The sequence below is a fragment of the Arachis ipaensis genome, chromosome B4 (assembly GCF_059453495.1).
Source record: "Arachis ipaensis isolate K30076 ecotype BB chromosome B4, ASM5945349v1, whole genome shotgun sequence".
Taxonomy (NCBI): Eukaryota; Viridiplantae; Streptophyta; class Magnoliopsida; order Fabales; family Fabaceae; genus Arachis; species Arachis ipaensis.
The window spans coordinates 95,667,592-95,686,301 of record NC_142439.1 but is presented as its reverse complement, the minus strand read 5'-3'; the positions used below and the strand labels follow the sequence as shown (position 1 = coordinate 95,686,301).

The following is an 18,710-nucleotide window of genomic DNA, read 5'->3' as shown; positions in this document are numbered from 1 at the left end:
AATTACAATAACAGCAGAGTTCCTTTTATTTAAACTTACCAATATTGACGATAAGCTTCTGCAGGTAAGGTGTCTTGAACTTCCTCTAGAAGTTTGACTTAATATGACGGATACAAAACATATGGAAAGCTCTAGGAGGAGACCAAGCCCCATTACTACGAGCAATAGCTGACCTGATAGAATCGTGTCGATCAAAGATAAGTCCTACACCATCACATGTCACTACATGTTGACGCAAGTTACTTAGAAAAAAGTACCATACGTCAGAAGTCTCTCCCTCTACTATGGCAAATGCAATAGGCACGATATTGATATTGCCATTTTGTGAGACTGCAACCAACAAACAACCCTTGTATTTTTCATACAAGTGAGTCACGTTCACCTGCACTACTGGCTTGTAGTGTCTGAAGGCCCTAATACAAGGGTAATAACTCCAGAAGACTCGATGTAGTACACAAATATCACGAACCAAATCATCCCCCTGGTATGTAGGCATTGTTTCAAAGTGAACCACTACTGAAGGCTCCTTGTGACACATGGCCTCAAACCATATAGGCAAAGCTTCGTACGATGCTTCCCAACCTCTGAAAATTGACTCCATCGCCTTCTGCTTTGCTAACCATGCTTTGCGATAACTGACGGTGTAGTTAAACTTCGACTGTACTTCTGCAATGACTGATTTCACCTTTATAGATGAGTCAACCTCTACGAACGGCTTAATTGCTTCTGCAACTATCTTGGAATCCAGTTTCGAATGGTCTTGAGAAATAATAGATCGGGTACAAGTGTGACTACCATTGTACCTTTGCATCTCCCAGCAATACTTCTTCTGCATTTTGGTAACTCTGATCAGCCAATCACAACCTGTGCCATATTGTGTACATTTAGCATAGAATGTCGTCGGTTTTGACTCATACACCTGATAGTCTACACCTCTACGGATGGTATAATCTTTCATTGCCTTGGTTACTGCCTTCCTCGAATTGAATTCTATTCCCACCGTGAATTCACCATCTACCACAACAGGAAGCTCTGCTACAATCACACCGCATGATATATATTTTCATAAATAATCATTAAATATATATCTTAACAATTAAAATCTCTCTATACATTATAACTAATAAATCATTTATTATGTATACAGTAATAAATCATTTATTATATACATAATTGATAAATACACTTTAATAGATATAATTATAATAGTCTATATTTTAGCTATTTTATCTACATAAAGACCTAGTAAATATAATCCATAAAAAAGAACTATTAACTAGTAAAGTAATCAAATGCTACGATCACAAATTATAATCCACAGATCACATATATTACTCATCTGACCTTATTGATCTACTACTACAAAATATCACACATCTATCTTTCTTTACATACCTACATTCATATATTGGAAAAACTTCGGTGTATGCATAGCCTCCAAATCCAACGACTGCATGAAAGAATGCTCTTGAAACAGATGCGGGTTCGCTAGTGCATTTGTAACTTCCGCCACATCTCCGTTCATAGTGCCGTCAGCTTCTTCTTCGTCTTCACTTGGACCAACGATCTCATAGTTACTTTCTCTTTCTGCAAGAAATCAGATGGTCCGATTTCTTTCCCCCTAAATTCCAAAAAATAACGTTGTCTCAGTGTATATCACCCCAAAACTCCAAAATCCAGCATAACTCACATGTGTGAATCATATAAAAAAATTAGCCCAATATTCGTGCATGGTTCTACATATGTGGATTTGTACATGTAGAGACTTGCAAAATGCAGGTTACGTTTTGCATGAAAAAAAATAAAAAAATAGCTACAGAACGCAAGCTGAGATTGGTTAATTACTAATATTTTTATTAATGTTATTGTTAATACTAATTATAGTTATCAAGTAATATTAATAATAATTATTTTTCTTTTTGTAGGCGATCAAGAATGTGTTGTCCAAAAAATTTGATCTGCCAGAGACCTTTAACGAGACAGCTGCAGCGGTACTAGCATTTATTGGGTTTCACCACGTTTCGCAAGTAGACAAATTGAGAGGTCATTCTGCACTCCTGAGTGCCTTGATGAAATGATGGAGGCTTGAAACCCACACGTTTCACCTTTTAGATGGCGAAGTGACTATGACACTGAAAGACGTCACACATACTTGGCCTCCCAGTTAATGGGGAGCCTGTCACGGGTATAACGGACAAAACTCACCAATTTTTTGTGTAGAAGTATTTGCTTGTTTTGGTCAGCAGCCCGGTCCGGATGATCATGTCTTGGGTAAGGTAAATCTTGCATGGGTCCAGCGGTGTAGAGATACTGAATTGTGTGACACGCAAGAGTCCATCAAACGGTACGTTTGGGCTCACATTTTCTGCGTGTTCAGAACGGTTGTGTTTCCAGATTAGTTTACCACTTCTTTGAATTCTAAGTTTTTGCCTCTAATTCGAGATTTCCACCGGATTCTACTATATAGTTGGGGACAATCAGTTTGGCACATCTGTACAGATCATTGTTAGTTTGAAAAGAAAAAAATGAGAAAATAAAAAGAATATATATATATATTAAAAAGAAAAAAATAGAAAAAAAAAGAAATAAAAAGAGGACAAAATGCCTCAAAGTGAAGCTCAATAATAATATCAATGCATATGTGTGATGATCAAGAAAAGAATGCATGAGTGTGTGAGAAAGTAAAGAATGGGTAGTTAGGTTTGTTTAGAATTGTATAGGTTGTTATATAGGTTAGGTGGGAAACTTAAGTTAATCAAAGATTCAAATTTCAAGTCCACTTGACCATATGCATCCTTACCTTGACCCTAACCCCATTACAACCTATGAAAAAGACCTCATGGTATTTGTATGTATGCATAAAATAATTGTTGATTGTTAGCTGAAAAATAAATCTTGGAAAGCATGATTAGGAGAGAATTGAGTGGATCAACCCCCATACACTTGAGCGATTAGAGCGGATACACATCCGGTGAGGGTTCGATTTCTCAATTATATGTTTTCACCTAGAATCATCACTTTTCTTGCAAGTTTGTAAAATCTTTAATAACTCAATTCAATTGTGGTTTGGCTTGGTTGTTAATACCTTTAGCCCTTATGCTTATATTGGTTTTCTTGGGAATTGATTTATTTTGACCAAGCAATTGCATTCATTTAGACAGTTGCATGTAGGTAGATTGAATTTAGTTAGTTTACATTTCAATAAATGATGATACCCTTTGTCTCTTTCTTGGTTTAGCATGAGGACATGCTATGGTTTAAGTGTGGGGAGATTTGATGCACCACTATTTCGTGGTGTATTTTATGTTGAATTTAGTGGATTTTATCACCCTTTTCCCATATTTATTCACTAAAATAGCATGGTTTCATGATTTTTTTCTAATTTGTGCTTAAGTGTAAAAATATACTTTTTAGGCCTTTAATTGGTTAATTTTAATTCACCTTTGATTCCACTAGATACTTTGATATGTTTGTTAGTGATTTCAGGTTGAAAAGGCTAGGAATGGATCAAAGGAGTGAAGAGAAAAGCATGCAAAGTGGAGAAGTCATGGAAAATCAAGGATTGGGAGAGGATTCAGCAACGCGTACGCGTGGATAGCAAAAATGCCAAATGACGCATACACGTGACCCACGCTTACGCGTCGCTGCTCGCACGTGACTTCATTAAAGTAAAAATGCTGGGGGCGGTTTCTGGGCTCTCCAGGCCCAAATCCAACTCATTTTTCTGAGACTATTACATGCAGAATTCAAAAGGAGTCAAAGGGGGGGGGGAAGCACATAGTTTAGTTTTACATCATACTTTAGTTAGTTTCTAGAGAGAGAAGCTCTCTCTTCTCTCTAGAATTAGGATAGATGTAGATTAGGATTTCTTAGATCTAGGTTTAATTCATGCTTTGATTTACTTTTTCCCTTTAATTTCTTGTTCCTCTACCTTTGCTTTCCTAGTTTAGTGTTTGAATTCTTGTAATTGTTTACCTTATTGTTGATGCACTCTTGTTTCTTCTATTTTCCTTTAATGTAATTCATGTTTGGTTTCCTTTATTGTTTAATTGCTTTGTTGATTGTTATTTCCTTGCTTTGAGTAGTTGTTAGATTTATATTTCTTGCAATCTTATTTCACTTTCCTTTTATGCCTTCCAAGTATTTGATAAAATGCTTGGAAGGATGTTAGAGTAGATTTTTGTGTTCTTGGCTTGGGATGGTAACATAGGTGAAATTGAGTTGTTAATGTCCAAGTCTTGATAATTGGTGTCCATTGACTCTAGCTTCCACTAAGTAAATTAGTGAGGTGGCTAGAACTTATGGATTAGGATTGGTGTAGCTCATTTGACTTTCCTTCACTTGTTAGAGGATGACTTAATGAGATTGATCCTTGCAATTATCATGTTTTGGTTAGTGACAAGGATATAGATCCTTGACCATCATTCCTTGCCAAGACCTTTTTTCATTTGAGTTCATTTACTTTCTTGCAATTTATCTTTCATGTTCCTTATTCAAAACCCCAAAATACTTGTCCTATAACCAATAGCAAGAACACTTCCCTGCAATTCTTTTGAGAGACGACCCGAGGTTTGAATACTTCGGTTTATATTTTATTGGGGTTTGTACTTGTGACAAACAAATTTTTGCATGAGAGGATTATTTGTTGGTTTAGAACCTATACTTGCAACGAGATTTCATTTGTGAAATTCTATACCATCAAAAAAATCCATTCATCACACGACACTGGCGGTGGCAGCATGCCAGATGTGGGTGCTTCTGAAGGTTGTGGTGGTCAGGATGCCAGTATGTCTTAGGGTCATCTGTATAATTTACAGACACAGACTACACTCTCGGATAAATACACCCCATCTTAGTATTCGAAGAAGACACCGAGGAAGTAGCCTATTAAAGTTTATCTTATACTGTTTGAGTTTAGCTTTGTATTCGGTGTTGTATCTGATATTGTATATTTAGATGTTTCTATTTGTTCTCATATTTATTATTGTAAGTAAGGTTTATGCTTTTGGTTAACACATACATAAATAAATTGCGCAAATACATAAAAAGTTTACAGGCTAGTTTAAAATAGGTAATGAAGTTGCATGAAAAGTTACATAAAAAGTTACAAAGGTCACGAGGTTACACAAAAAGTTATGTAAAAAGTCACATAGGTCACAAAGTTACATAAAAAATTATATATTAGCTTAAAATTCGTAAACACGTAAAATGCTTAACCACTATTAACCCCCGGCAGAGCTTGGACCTACGCGTTGAGGACATCGCTGCAGCTATATCCCTCCCATCCACATATAGTATACCGACGAGGACCACGCATATCCCATAAATCCATCTCATTCAAGCAGCAAGTTGACTTCGATCTTCCTTTTGTCACGCACCTCAGTGTCCAATTGGCGATCACCTTCGCTCTTTCATATCTAGCCCACGTAGATGGGTCACCTATCAAAGCAAACTCGCCTATGTAGACATTACAAATTTCAGGCATCTTGTACACATCTGTACATATACTGGCCAATCAATACTCTAGTTAGCGCAACATGCAAGAACGTGACAACTTGGGAGTCGCTCGACCTGGAAATGGCCATAATTGCATTGTTGTTGCACAAGGCTAACAGTGTAAATGAAATCATCTTGCATTTTGTAAACCTCAAACATCTCATTGTGCCTGTCGAACCGATTGACGACAATGTTTCCTGCACGTCGAAAACTTTCTTCAACTCTTTTGATGGCAAATTCTGAATACGTGAATCCATTACAGACATGCTCATGAGCCTTGACATTCTTTCGAGTAAACAATTCATTTAGGGGATAGAAAGTAGACCTAGCAATGGCAATCAAAAGAAGGTTGCATACACCCTTCAGAATAGAATTTATGCACTCTACTAAGTTTTTCGTCATATGTCCCCAACGATGACCTCGTCGAATGCCAACACTCATCTCTGAATACGATCTCATCGCACCATTGAGTATATAGCTTACCCCGCTCTTTAAGCCTTTGGTAGTTTTTGTTATACTTCTATTTCATCCTAGAATAGCCTGTTGAACAAACCATATAATCATAAGCAGATGCCACAAAATTACTATGAATAGGACGATAACAACGAATTCAAATACATGTGTTAACCACGAGTTTATGCAAATACAGAGTCTTGAACCACCTTAAGAAGTTGGACCTAATGTGTCTGATGCAGAATATGTGCCACGCTCTTGGTGGTGATCATGCACCATTATTGCGAGCTATTGCTGCGTTGATGGAGTTATGGCGGTTAGAAATAATGCCTACGCCATCTATGGTAACAACATATCTCCGCAAATTGGTTAGAAAAAACTCCCACGCGTCTTTTGTCTCACCTTCGACTATCGCAAATGCAATAGGCACAATGTTTTGGTTCTTGTCTTGTGCAACTGCAACTAAAAATGTACCTTTATATTTTTTGTACAGGTGTGTATCATCAACCTGCACCAATGGGTTGCAGTGTCTAAATGTTACAATACACGGATAGAAGCTCCAAAAAATACGATGGAGAACTCTAACACCCTGAACCTCCTCACTCTCACGGTAAACAGGGAGCATTTTTATTTTAACACGAGACCTTGGCATCTTCGCAGTCATTGCTTTCAACCATAATAGCAAAGTTTGATAAGAAACTTCCCAATCTCTGAAAATTTTTGCGATAGATTTCTGCTTTGCCAACCAAGTCTTGTAGTAACTTACAGTGTAGTTGAACCTAGATTGAACTTCTGCAATAATAGACTTCACCTTTATCAATGGGTCTACTTTAACCAATGACCTAATAGCATCTGCAATTGTGTCTGAGTCCAACTTGGCATGATCTCGTGAAATCGTCCGCATGGTGCACGTGTGTTTGCCATTGTATCTCCTGATCTCCCAACAACCTTTCTTTTGAATCAAGCTAGTTCTGATAAGCCAATCGCATCCTACACCATAACCTAATATTTTGCATAGAATGTCTGTGGCTCGAACTCATACACAATGTAATCAACTCCTCTAGAGATGGTGTAACTTTTGATTGCAGATATCACGACTCTCTAAAACCAAATTTCATTCCGACACTAAACTCACCATCTTTCGTCGCAACATTACCTTCACCTACGACATGCGAACCACCGTTAGTCAGAAAAGGCAAATAAAATAAATGGTAGTGGTAACTTTAATTAATAATGATAACATAACCATATTCGCATACTCAGAAAACTTTGAAGTATGCATGGCTTCGAGATCCAGAGTCTGCAAAAGATGGAACACCAAATAGATGCTGGTTTACAACCGCATGCGTTTCATTTTGTAGCGCCGAATTGCTTGCAAGGTCCCCGTCATCATTTTTGTCGTCGACTTCGTAGTTGGCTTTGAGCTCCTCTTCACAGTCGTTGTTATCTTCTTCCCAATCTATATCCTCGAGCTCATCAACATTAACCTCGTCGCTAACCGCGTCCAGTCCCGTATGCTGTTCAAACTCAACGTACAGCTCTATCATCGACATGTGAAATTGAATTTGTTGATAAATATAGAACATTTGCTGCATACATGCGTTGTTAGTGATGGACATTATTTGAAACTGTATCAGCCCACCAAATACTTGTATAGGATTTCTGTACAAAATGTTGCTCACTCTGTTTGAAATGTAACTTTGTATGTTCTCACAAAGACCATTTTGCAACTCTAAAAAACCCATGGTGCATGGAATAGCAAATGAAAATGGACATTCACAAGCAAAAGTCACTCCTTCATGTGTGTTTGGTATAATCTCATTGTTATAATTAGGGGTGAAAAAAGGTCAGGCGGCCTGCTAGGGGCCTGCAGCCTGGCATGTGTTTAGCCTGGCCTGGCCTGGCCTGACCTGTTATAAAATAAGCACATACTTAGACTCTTATAAAAGTCTTATTATGTTAATAGGACAGTCCCAGACTCGCTAATTAGCCTTATTGGCTTGTCAAGCCTGCTTGGGATTGTTAATACATAATTACATATATAAATAATTTTTTTATATTTAATTATAAATAATTTTGTATATTTTAAATACTTTAAAGTTTAAAAATTCTTATAAATATTAAATATGACATATTACATATAAATATGTTTATTAAAAAATAGTTTTATTAAATAATATTTTTATTTTTGTAAAAAAAAAATTATCAGGCCTTTCAACAGCTTCAGACCAGGTTAGGCTTAGTACTTTAAAAAAAGCCTATAGCAAGTTGCAGGCCAAGCTCAAGCCAATTAACTATATAACATGCCAGACCTGTTAAGAGCAAAGTCTGGCATGGCCTAACCTATTTCCACCCCCAAGTTATAATACACTCGCAAATTTGCAATACCTTCCATAACTTCAACTTCACCTAACCTGACTTTTTTTTACACAACTAATTGCCAAAAAACTCACAACTATGAAATATATGCAAAAAAAGAAGAATTGAAGTAGAAGTGAGGTACAACTTGAGTTGAATTGAGTTTCGTATTTATAGGCAAGGCTTTCGATTAAAATATTTTTTTTATACAAAACGTAGGCTGCGTTTTGCAGCTTTTAGAAAAAGAAATCTACCCATTTAAAACGCAACCTGCATTTTTGAATTTCAAAAAAAAAATAAAAAACACCCATTTTCATAAACGCAACTTGCATTTTGGGCTTTAAAACAAAAACAAAAAAAATTTGAAAAATCTGACACCCATAAAATGCAAGCTGTGTAAACAAAAAAAAATAAAAACAAGTTAAAAAAAGCAAAATGTAAGTTGCGTTTTGACTGACACCATAGTAGTGCAAATATTTTATTCACGTCCATTTTATTATGTTACACCATAATTATTTTCATATGAAAAAAATTCAGCCATTATTTAAATTAGAATAATATTCTAAAAAATGACAATTATTCATGAATTTTTATTTTTGGAATGCCAATTTTTTGGATGCAAATTTTATTTTTAAATATTATAAGATTTTTGAAAAACGAATTTGTTGAGGGCGAATTATATATTTATATTATAAAAAATGCTATTTATACACCAAAATCAGCTACTAATATATATATATATATGATTTAATTTATTTTCAATGTATATTTATATTTCAATATGTATTTATACTAGTGACTAATTTTGGTGGCTAATTTTAGTATATATGTAGTTAGATGATGGTTGACTGGGGTTATAGGTTGTATTTCATTGTTCAATAGCTTAAGACACTATTGATAAGCGAAAAATTAGTGTGCTTGGATGTTGACAAGTATACCAAATTGTTTAAGTAATATTACGGTAAATGGATATCGTTTCCACAAGGATTAACGGATTGAGGCAAGCAACGTCTAATTAAATCTTAAAATATTATGTTATATATGGATTAATTATAATCATGCTTGTTTATTACATATCATTATAATTATTTTTCTAATTATTTTTATATAATTATACTGAATAATTTTGAGTATATTAATGAAGATTAAGATGCTTATCATGATAGTTTATTGGCAAAGACTTTTATTAGAAGATACTTATTATGTTGGATAAAGTATTTTGGTTTTTCGTAGTTTATTAATAGTAAACTCTAAGTGGTTTCGTGCATATTTTGCTATGGGTATGTTTATTTTAGTGTGAGATGTATGAATATTCAAAATTGTGATCATCCCAATACTTTTGGTTCATTATAAATATACTTTGTTTAAGGATAATTTTTATTATTTAAAGAATATTGTAAGTATAGTATCCTTATGTATTTATTTTTATTTTATAATATTTGACTAATTTTATTAAAAATGCAGGATTATACGTATAATCATATTACTAAATATTAGGATTTAGGAAAGAAGATTATTAGAATATATATATATATATATATATATATATATATATATATATACAAAAATTTAAAAAAAATGAGGAACATAAGGCTACATTTATATAGAATAGTCATATGTATAAAATATTGCTACATTTTAAAGGTGATACAATAGCAAAGATAAGTGTTGTAACGATCCACATTTTTTAAAATCTAAATATAAATAAGTTATAATTTATTTTATAAATGGGAGTTTCTTATTTTTAAAAATTATTTTATTATAAATAATTAAATTAATTTTATAACTATTTAAATTCAATCAAATTCATATATATATATATATATATATATATAATATATTATGATGAAATATTTTACATAATTAAAATTATAATTCTAATAATTTATAAGTAATGAAAATTATATGTATATTTTAGTTTGAGTAATTGATATTTTTAATTTAAAAATAGAGTTTAGTTCATGATATTATTATCGAGCTCAATATCCGCTAATACGAGTAAATATCGTTATTCTTCGGTGAGCTTAACTTTGCTAATACTTCATCGTACATCTTTTATCCTTACGTTATTAATTTCATTTATATTAGAAGCTCATAAATATGATTACTTGTGTTTTAATATATCCAATTTTTATAATTATCCGTTTAGGATATTTATAACTTAAATCGCTGACTCAGTAACTTAAATGAGTGATACGTACCCCCACATATCATTCAAACTTTAAGCATGCTAAATTATCATTAATCATTTAGCGGATTCATTAGAAAAGAAAAAAGAAAGAAAGGTCGTGAGAGAGAAGAGAAAGGAAACCATGGAATCTTGACCTTCGGCGTTTGATTTTTTGAGTTCCATAACTCCAACAAAAGATCTAATCTGATTAAAATGGTCGTATTTTCTTCCTTTTCATATTGACATCACTTTTGTTCGGGAGGAATCAATGGTGGCGCCGCTGTCCCTCCATTCAAGGTTCGGGCAAGTGGGAGCTCTGGAAGTGGAGTAGCCGATTTTGACGTTTTTTTCAATTTCTCATTTAGGGGCTTTTTCTGGAGCTTTGGTTATTGTGATTTCGTAAAGAGGTAGGGTTTTTGTAATTTTATAATAATTAAATATGAATCTAATAAATGAATATTGGTTTGATTGATTATTATTTGAGTTTGATTAAGTTTATGTTGAATTATTGTTGAATTATTGTTGTCTGCTTGAGAGTTATGTATTTTAAGTTTTTTTTTTTATTTTAAATGGAATTAAAGAATGGATTGTTAAAGTTGATTTGAGACTTTTATTTTGGTGAAAAGGAGTTTAATAAAAGAGAGATGGATTTGAATTATTTTTAAAGAGAGATTTTGATATTTGGAAAAAACTTGGGCAGTATGCAAGGGTTGTGGCTTAGTCCCACTTGCTCTGGGTCAAGATTTTAAAAGATTGTGATTTTGAATTTGAGCTATAAATTGGCAAGGATCGTGGTGGTCTACCACTTGTCCAGTGTCGCGATAGACGTGGGATTGTGGTTATTTACCACCCACGGGTGTACTGCTTTCTAATTGAAAATGTTTGTGAGAATTGAGGTGGTTTACCTCCCGCGGATGGTGGGGATCGAGGTGGTTTACCGCTCACCAGATGAGGATCGTGGTACTGTACCGCTCCCCAGTTTTCAAGAGGACGATGCCCAGATTAGCTATCGGACATGTCGAGTTTGACTATATAACCGACAAATGAGCTCATTAGCCATAGGACAGACATGCATCATACTTGTTTGCACATATTTGTTTATGAGTGTGTTTTTCTGTGACTGTGAGTGTATTATATGATTGTTTGATTTCTGTGTTCTTTATTTGTTAAGTTTAAATGCATTCTATTGCTCGTTGTTGTTGGCTATGGTAATAAAATGAACATAACTACACACCCCGACCTTACTAAGAACTCTCCAATTCTTACCCCCTATTTTCACCCCTTTCAGCTACAAGTGCAAAGGTTTAATGTGGAGCTATAGGAGCATAAAAAATTGTTTACAAGTTGAGTTGTTAAAATTTATTTTTTTTCTTGCCTTGTTAGTTAGAGTTTTATTCAGAGGGGTAAGTTTTGTAATTACTTTTGTATGTAATACTATAATGTATTATTAATATTAAGTATGTGAACATGTGTTATTTTTTCTTGTTGAAAAAGTTTTAAGTGTTTGGTAAAACCATCAATAGATTTATGCGTAAATGCTCATACCTTATTATTTAACATATGAGTCATCGTAATACTTCCGCCATTGGAGTGATGCACCCGAAAGCGTGACATTTTTAGAGTAAAGGTGTTTTAAGTGTAGCCTATTCTGTTAAATTCTGGTAAGCATCAGTCATGAAAAGCGTAGCCTTTCATTCTCAAGCGCATCACTTTAAAAGCATAGCGTATTCTAGTATCCAAAAGCATAGCTCTTGGAACAAGAAAACGATGCCTTTGAGAATAGGCAATGTAACAACCCGTATTTTAAAACTTCTTTTATAAATTATTTATGACCTATTTTATTAATTTGAACTATTTATTTAAAAACTATTTTATTAGATATAATCAAATTAATTTTATGATTATTGAAATTTAAATTGACTAGAATTATTATATATAATTTTATTCAATGTGATACTTTGCACAATTAAAACTAAAATTTTGGTAATTTATGAATCGTAATAATCATATCATTTAAATTAAGTGATTGATATTTTGCTAAACATCATATTTTGAATTATTAATATTTCAAAATACATAAATAATAATCATAATACCAAAGTAATAGTATTATTTTTTTTCGTTATCCAAAACTTATTAATTTAAACTTTAAATAATTTTATTACTCAATTTATAAACTTAAGTTTTATTATTAAACCTTTATAAATTATTCTGAATCTTTGAGTATTTTAAAAACATTTATATTTTTATCCAACATAATTTATAAATTATTAAAATATTTTTACATATAATATAATTACCAAAATAACCTTGCATCTTTTATAAAATACTCTAAAACTTATATAATTACAAAACTAACTTTGATTTTTATTAAATTACTATTTAAATATCAAAAATAAATTTTATTTCCATGATTATAGCTTTATCAGAGGACCAAATCCCATTCCCAAAATTCTTCAAGTTTTCTGTTTGATTTTGAAATTAATTTTCGAGCTTTACGTTTATTGATTTTTTACCACTTTTAATTTAATCTTTCAATCACCAAACCTCATCAATTCTTATCAATTAATCTCATCACAACAGCTCTAAAAATCATTAAAATACTCCAGTTGGATTGTTCTTACATGACCAAAGCAAAATCTCAAGCAAACAACAATAATTCAATATAAACTCAATCAAACTCAAACAATAATCAATCAAACCAACATTAACTTAGCATATTCACATTTAATCGGTATAAAATTATCAAACCCTACCTCTAGCTCGCCATCATCACAACCGAAGTACCATGAAATCTTTCTGACTGAGAAATCTGAGAAGAAAACGTCAAAGATCGGCTACTCTGCTTCTGGGCTCACTTTACCTAACATGCGTGGAGGGGCAACAGCTTCACCATCGACTTCTCCCGAACAAAAGTGACGTCAATATGAAGAGGAGGAAGATACCAACACTTTAATCGGTTTAGATTTTTTATCGGAATTACGGAACTCAAGAAATAGAACTCAGAAGCTTTTAGGTTCCATGAAATTTCTTATGTTCTCTTTCTCCCTTTTTCTCTAAATTTTGGCTGAAATGAAATAAGAATGATGATGATTAAGGGTGAAAATGATGATTATGCTAGTTTGGTGACACATAGGGAGTTGGGTGTCATGCATATGGGTTACTGAGTTAGCAATTCAAATTATAAATATCTTAAACGGATAATTATGAATGTTGGATATATTATAACACAAGCAATAATATATTTAGGGATAAATATTTATGAATTACTAATATAAATGACATTAGTAATATAATGATAAAAGATATACGATGAAGCATTAGCAAAGCTAAATTCACTGAAAAGTACCAATATTTACTCACACCGGCAGATTTTGAACTTGAAATATTAATTATCAAAATTAAATTATAAAATATTTATTATTAATATATCACTAAAATTATAATTTAAATATATAAGTAATTTTCTGAAAAATATTGGGTTAAGAATAAAATACTTAAAAGTTTGATGTTTAAAGTATAAATTTCTAAAATTTTAAGACTAAAGCTTTAACAAAACTAGTTTTTGGATATTGAAAAGAGATATATTAGAACATTAATGCTTTTTTATTATTATTGTATTATACCTATTTAAGTAACATATTTTAATTAAAGTCATTATTTTTATCAAGTGAGGAAAGAAAAGTAAAATAATAAGCCATTATTTTTAGTAGAATTATTTTTATAATTCTCTTTTCATAAAACATTTAGAAAAAAGGCGAGAGAATAATGTGAACATGTTTTGATATATTAAGAATAATAAAGCAAAAGACTAAAGAAAGAAAAAAGAAATAGAAACAAAAAGAAAACATGCAGAGATGTTTTTTGCTGAGAGCGGGCTGAGATGATTGTTTACTGCTGAAAACGAGTAGAGATATGATGGTAATTCTTCTGAAAAAGTTGCTTTTCAGGGATACATCTGTCATAGAGAACTGCACCTGTAAGGCGAGGTTGTTTACAGAGGTTTATCTTAACATAAAACAACTAGAAAGAGCTGGACCTATAAGGTGAGGTTGCTTACAGAAGTTATGTTTGGCATTTAATAGCTAGAGACAACTACACCTGTAAGGTGAGGTTGCTTACAGGGGTTGTGCCAATTGTAACATCCTAACTTTTAGCACCTCATGATCGTACTAAAAGTCCGAGCACTACTTACCTCTAAACCTTTTTATTATATACTATCTTTATTTAATATTGAGCCTTCGCGAATACGAACCGAAACTTTAATTAAGAAAATGAAAAGAGACTTTATTTTAAACCACTTAATCACAAAAGTATATATATTCACGTAGTATTAAATACATAGACTTATTTCAAGATTCGCAAAAACAAATTCTACCCCTCTAAAAACTCTAACTAATAAGGCGAGGAGAAAAATAAATTATAACTCAACTCATAAATATATTCCTCTGTGCTCCCACAGCTTCACAATGAGCCTTCACACCTGTAGATGAAAGGGGTGGAGATAGGGGGTAAGAACTGGGGAGTTCTTAGTAGGATCGGAGTAGTTAGTTAAGTTCATTTTATCATGTTCTCAGAAAATAACAACAGTCAACAAAGTACAATCCAACTCAATAATTACAGAACATCGAATCTAAACACAAGCACACACAATCATAGAAAACACAATCTCAAACAAATATGCATAAACAAGGATGATGCATGTCTAGTCCTATCGCAGGCCATGAGCTCATGTGTCGGTTGCCTATCCGCTCCCAACATTACCCGGGCACAAGTCCCAGATATGATTTTCCAGATGCATACAGTGTGCTTATAAGTCTTATGGTTAGGCTGCATATTTCAAATCAATGAGCTTACATCTGGAAAACAGTTCTCAGTGTGTGGGCGTCCCACTATACATTTGACACTAAGGCCCAAACAAAGTCGCATCTGCTCTCCTATGGCAGACAGTCTTTTAAAGTCTTTTTATCTTTGTCCTCTGCTCTCCTGTAGCAGAGATTCGTTAGATTTTTTTAGTCTTTGTTCTCTGCTCTCTTGTGGCAGAGATCTCTTCAATTAATATATTCTTTTATTCATACTCTCTGCTCTCCTGTAGCAGAAGTTCTTTAATATTTTTCCTTTCTTTTTCTTTTCTTTCTCCTTCTTTTCTTTCCAATCACTTCATAATATAATTTATCTTCGCATTATTCTCTCGCCTCTCCCTAAGTATTTTATGGAAAAGAATTATAAAGTCCTTTAATTAAGTTTGCGTTCTCTAAAACTATTAAGATTACTCTGCTTGCTTGCTTTCTCATTAATATTATACATTTTAATATTCTTATAAAATAATATCTTTGATAAATACTAATTATAATAATAATTTATTTTAATATAAATAAACAATTTTAAAGAAATATTTAAAATAATATTTATAATCTTCTTTTAAAACTTACTTTATAAAACCTTATTTTTAAACTTTTATTAATTACTTTCTAAATCACGAACTTTGTAATACTCTATTTTTATCCTTAATATTTTATAAAATTATATTCAAACCTCCCTCAATTATTTTTATATTTATAAAAATAGCTTGAACTTTTATAAAATAACCATTTTACCCCTGAACTTTATTTATTACCCAAAATATCCGAAAAAACGTATAATTACAAAACTACAATTTTATTAAATTACTATTTCATTCTCAAATATAAATCTTAATTCCTCGATTATAACTTTATCAAAGAACTGAATCTCATTTCCAAAATCCTTCAAGTTTTCAGCTTGAGTTTTAAGTTCGTTATTTAAGCTTTACTGTTACCAATTTTCTTCAATTTTTAATTTAATCTTTCAACTATCAAATCTCATCAATTTCCTCAAAAATATCATATCACAACATTTCCAAAATTATTAAAATAACCACCGCTGAGCTATTTTTCATAGCCAAACCAACAAATCACAAGCAACAACAATAATTCAACATAAACTCATTTAAACTCAAACAATAATCAATCAACCCAACACTCACTTATTAAATTCACATTTTATAATTATAAAGTTACCAAAATCCTACCTCTGTACGAAATCAAAATACTCGAAGTTTCAGAGAAGCTTTTTAATCAAGCTGCTGAAGAAGAAAATGTCAGAAATTGTTTGTGCATCTTAAAACTCCAATTGGTCGAACTCAAGGGAAAGAGGAGCTACGTTGCCATTAACTTCTACTGGTCAAAAATAACGCCAACACATAGAAAAAAATACAAAAATTTTTATCGAATTAAATTTTTTATTAGAGTTACAGATCGCAAAAATTCAAGACCGAAACTTTTGGGAGTTATACTGTTTCTCTCCCTCACCTACGATCTTTCTTTCTTTATTTTCTTTCCTTCTGCCTTCAGTTAATGAGAGAAGATGAGGCGTTGATGATAATGATTAATGAAATAAGGGGGTTAAGTGTCATTGGTTGAATATATAAAAAAACATGTGTAATTAGTTATATATATATATATATGCATACTAAATCTCATTCCATTTTCTTTTCTTTTATCCCTTAAAAAGGTTTCGGCCACTTTTTTTTTTTCTTTTTTTTTCATTTGTTATATAATAATAATAATAATAATAATAATAATCAATTTAAATTTTAACTATCAAAATAGTTTCTAATAAATAATTTAAAATAATAGAATAAATCATAATTAAATTAAATTTCAATAATCATAAAATTTTAATTAATTATTTTTATTGAAAATATTTTTTTAAATAATTAATTATTTAATTTTCAAAAATTCGTAATGTTATATTTTACCCACCTTAGAAAAAGTTTTTGTCCTCGAAAATTGCTTAGATATAAAATGTCTCATGGTCTTAATTACTTATAGAACAGAGAAAGAAGGCATAACAGGGTACAAAAATCTCAAAACAAGTTTGATGTGTTCGCTTTATGACAATATGGATGGCGCTCACTCGCTCTTATTCTCTTGACAAATCAAAAACTTTACTGTACTCCAACTCGCTTATCACTTCGTCTCAAATTCTCTTGAACATCTAACGTCATTCTCAACACTTATCTTATATTAAGAATTCTTCAACTTCCATTCCTTTCGAATTCTCATCTCTATCCTCGCTCAACTATTAACTTTAACTTCCAGCAAACTTAATCAAGGTTTTAAACTCACTCGTCGTCAAACAACAATGTAAAATCGATCTTATTATTTAAAAAACTCTAATATTCTGATACGCACTCATACACGTCAAGGAATTACACAGATCACGAAGAAGAATTCAAGGTTAGAGACTATGATGTCGAGATTTAAGAGATAATCAAGAATATGGTCAGATCAAGATATACATTAGACATGAAGTAAAAGAATCAAATTACAGTTAGCTTAATTCGAATCGAAACTTTTAAGGTTCAAACCGCTCGAAATTTAAAGATCATGCATTATGCCAAACAAGTTCAAGATCAGATCAACGAGCACATGATTTATGAAGAAGAGTATAATTAATGATAAAGACGGATATTTTTGAAAGACTTAAGCAAACTCTCAAGAATACAATCAAGTAAGATTATGAACAAATAATAAAATATAATCGGGGAACTGTCAGGGTTTAAGGAAGGAATCTGAGTTAAGGAACTTCAATGAGGGTAATAAAAAAGAAACGATATGCCAACGTAAGCGACATAAACGAGAATCATAAGTAGAGATCAAGCACGAAAAGCAAATACTAGCATCCCCGAATCACGTGACTCACATTATCCATTACCTATCAATTTCAATTCGTCTATAATAACCTATTAAATTTTTCCGTACGCAAAAACCATCAACATTAAGTTGGCCAGACTTAATATCAGAAGATATGCAATGGTAAGCTAACAGTGTTTATCAATAGACAGTCATGTGCATAAAGCTCTAATTCTCGTCATTTGGACAAGACCTATAACATGACAGACACTCAGAGTATGCAATGAAGCACAGTAAGTCCATTCCCAAGGCTCTAATCAGGATGAACTGCTCCGATACCATAATGTAGCACCCTAACATTTAGCACCTCATGATCGTACTAAAAGTACGAGCGCTACTTACCTCTAAACCTTTTTATTATATACTATCTTTATTTAATATTGAGCCTTCGCGAATACGAATTGAAACTTTAATTATGAAAATAAAAAGAGACTTTATTTTAAACCACTTAATCACAAAAGTATACATATTCACATAGTATTAAATATATAGACTTATTTCAAGATTCTCAAAAACAA

At 32.1% G+C, this 18,710-nt stretch overlaps 1 protein-coding gene across 1 annotated transcript; it reads right to left on the bottom strand.

The window, feature by feature from the left end:
- Positions 1–6,217: 6,217 nt before the first annotated feature.
- Positions 6,218–6,853, bottom strand: LOC107636632 (uncharacterized). Its single transcript, XM_016340129.1, has one exon. The coding sequence runs from the start codon at positions 6,851–6,853 to the stop codon at positions 6,218–6,220; it is 636 nt and encodes a 211-aa protein (XP_016195615.1).
- Positions 6,854–18,710: the final 11,857 nt, after the last annotated feature.

Coding starts and splice junctions, on each gene's coding strand:
- LOC107636632 (XM_016340129.1), bottom strand. CDS start 6,853: ATGCGGACGATTTCACGAGATCATGCCAAGTTGGACTCAGACACAATT.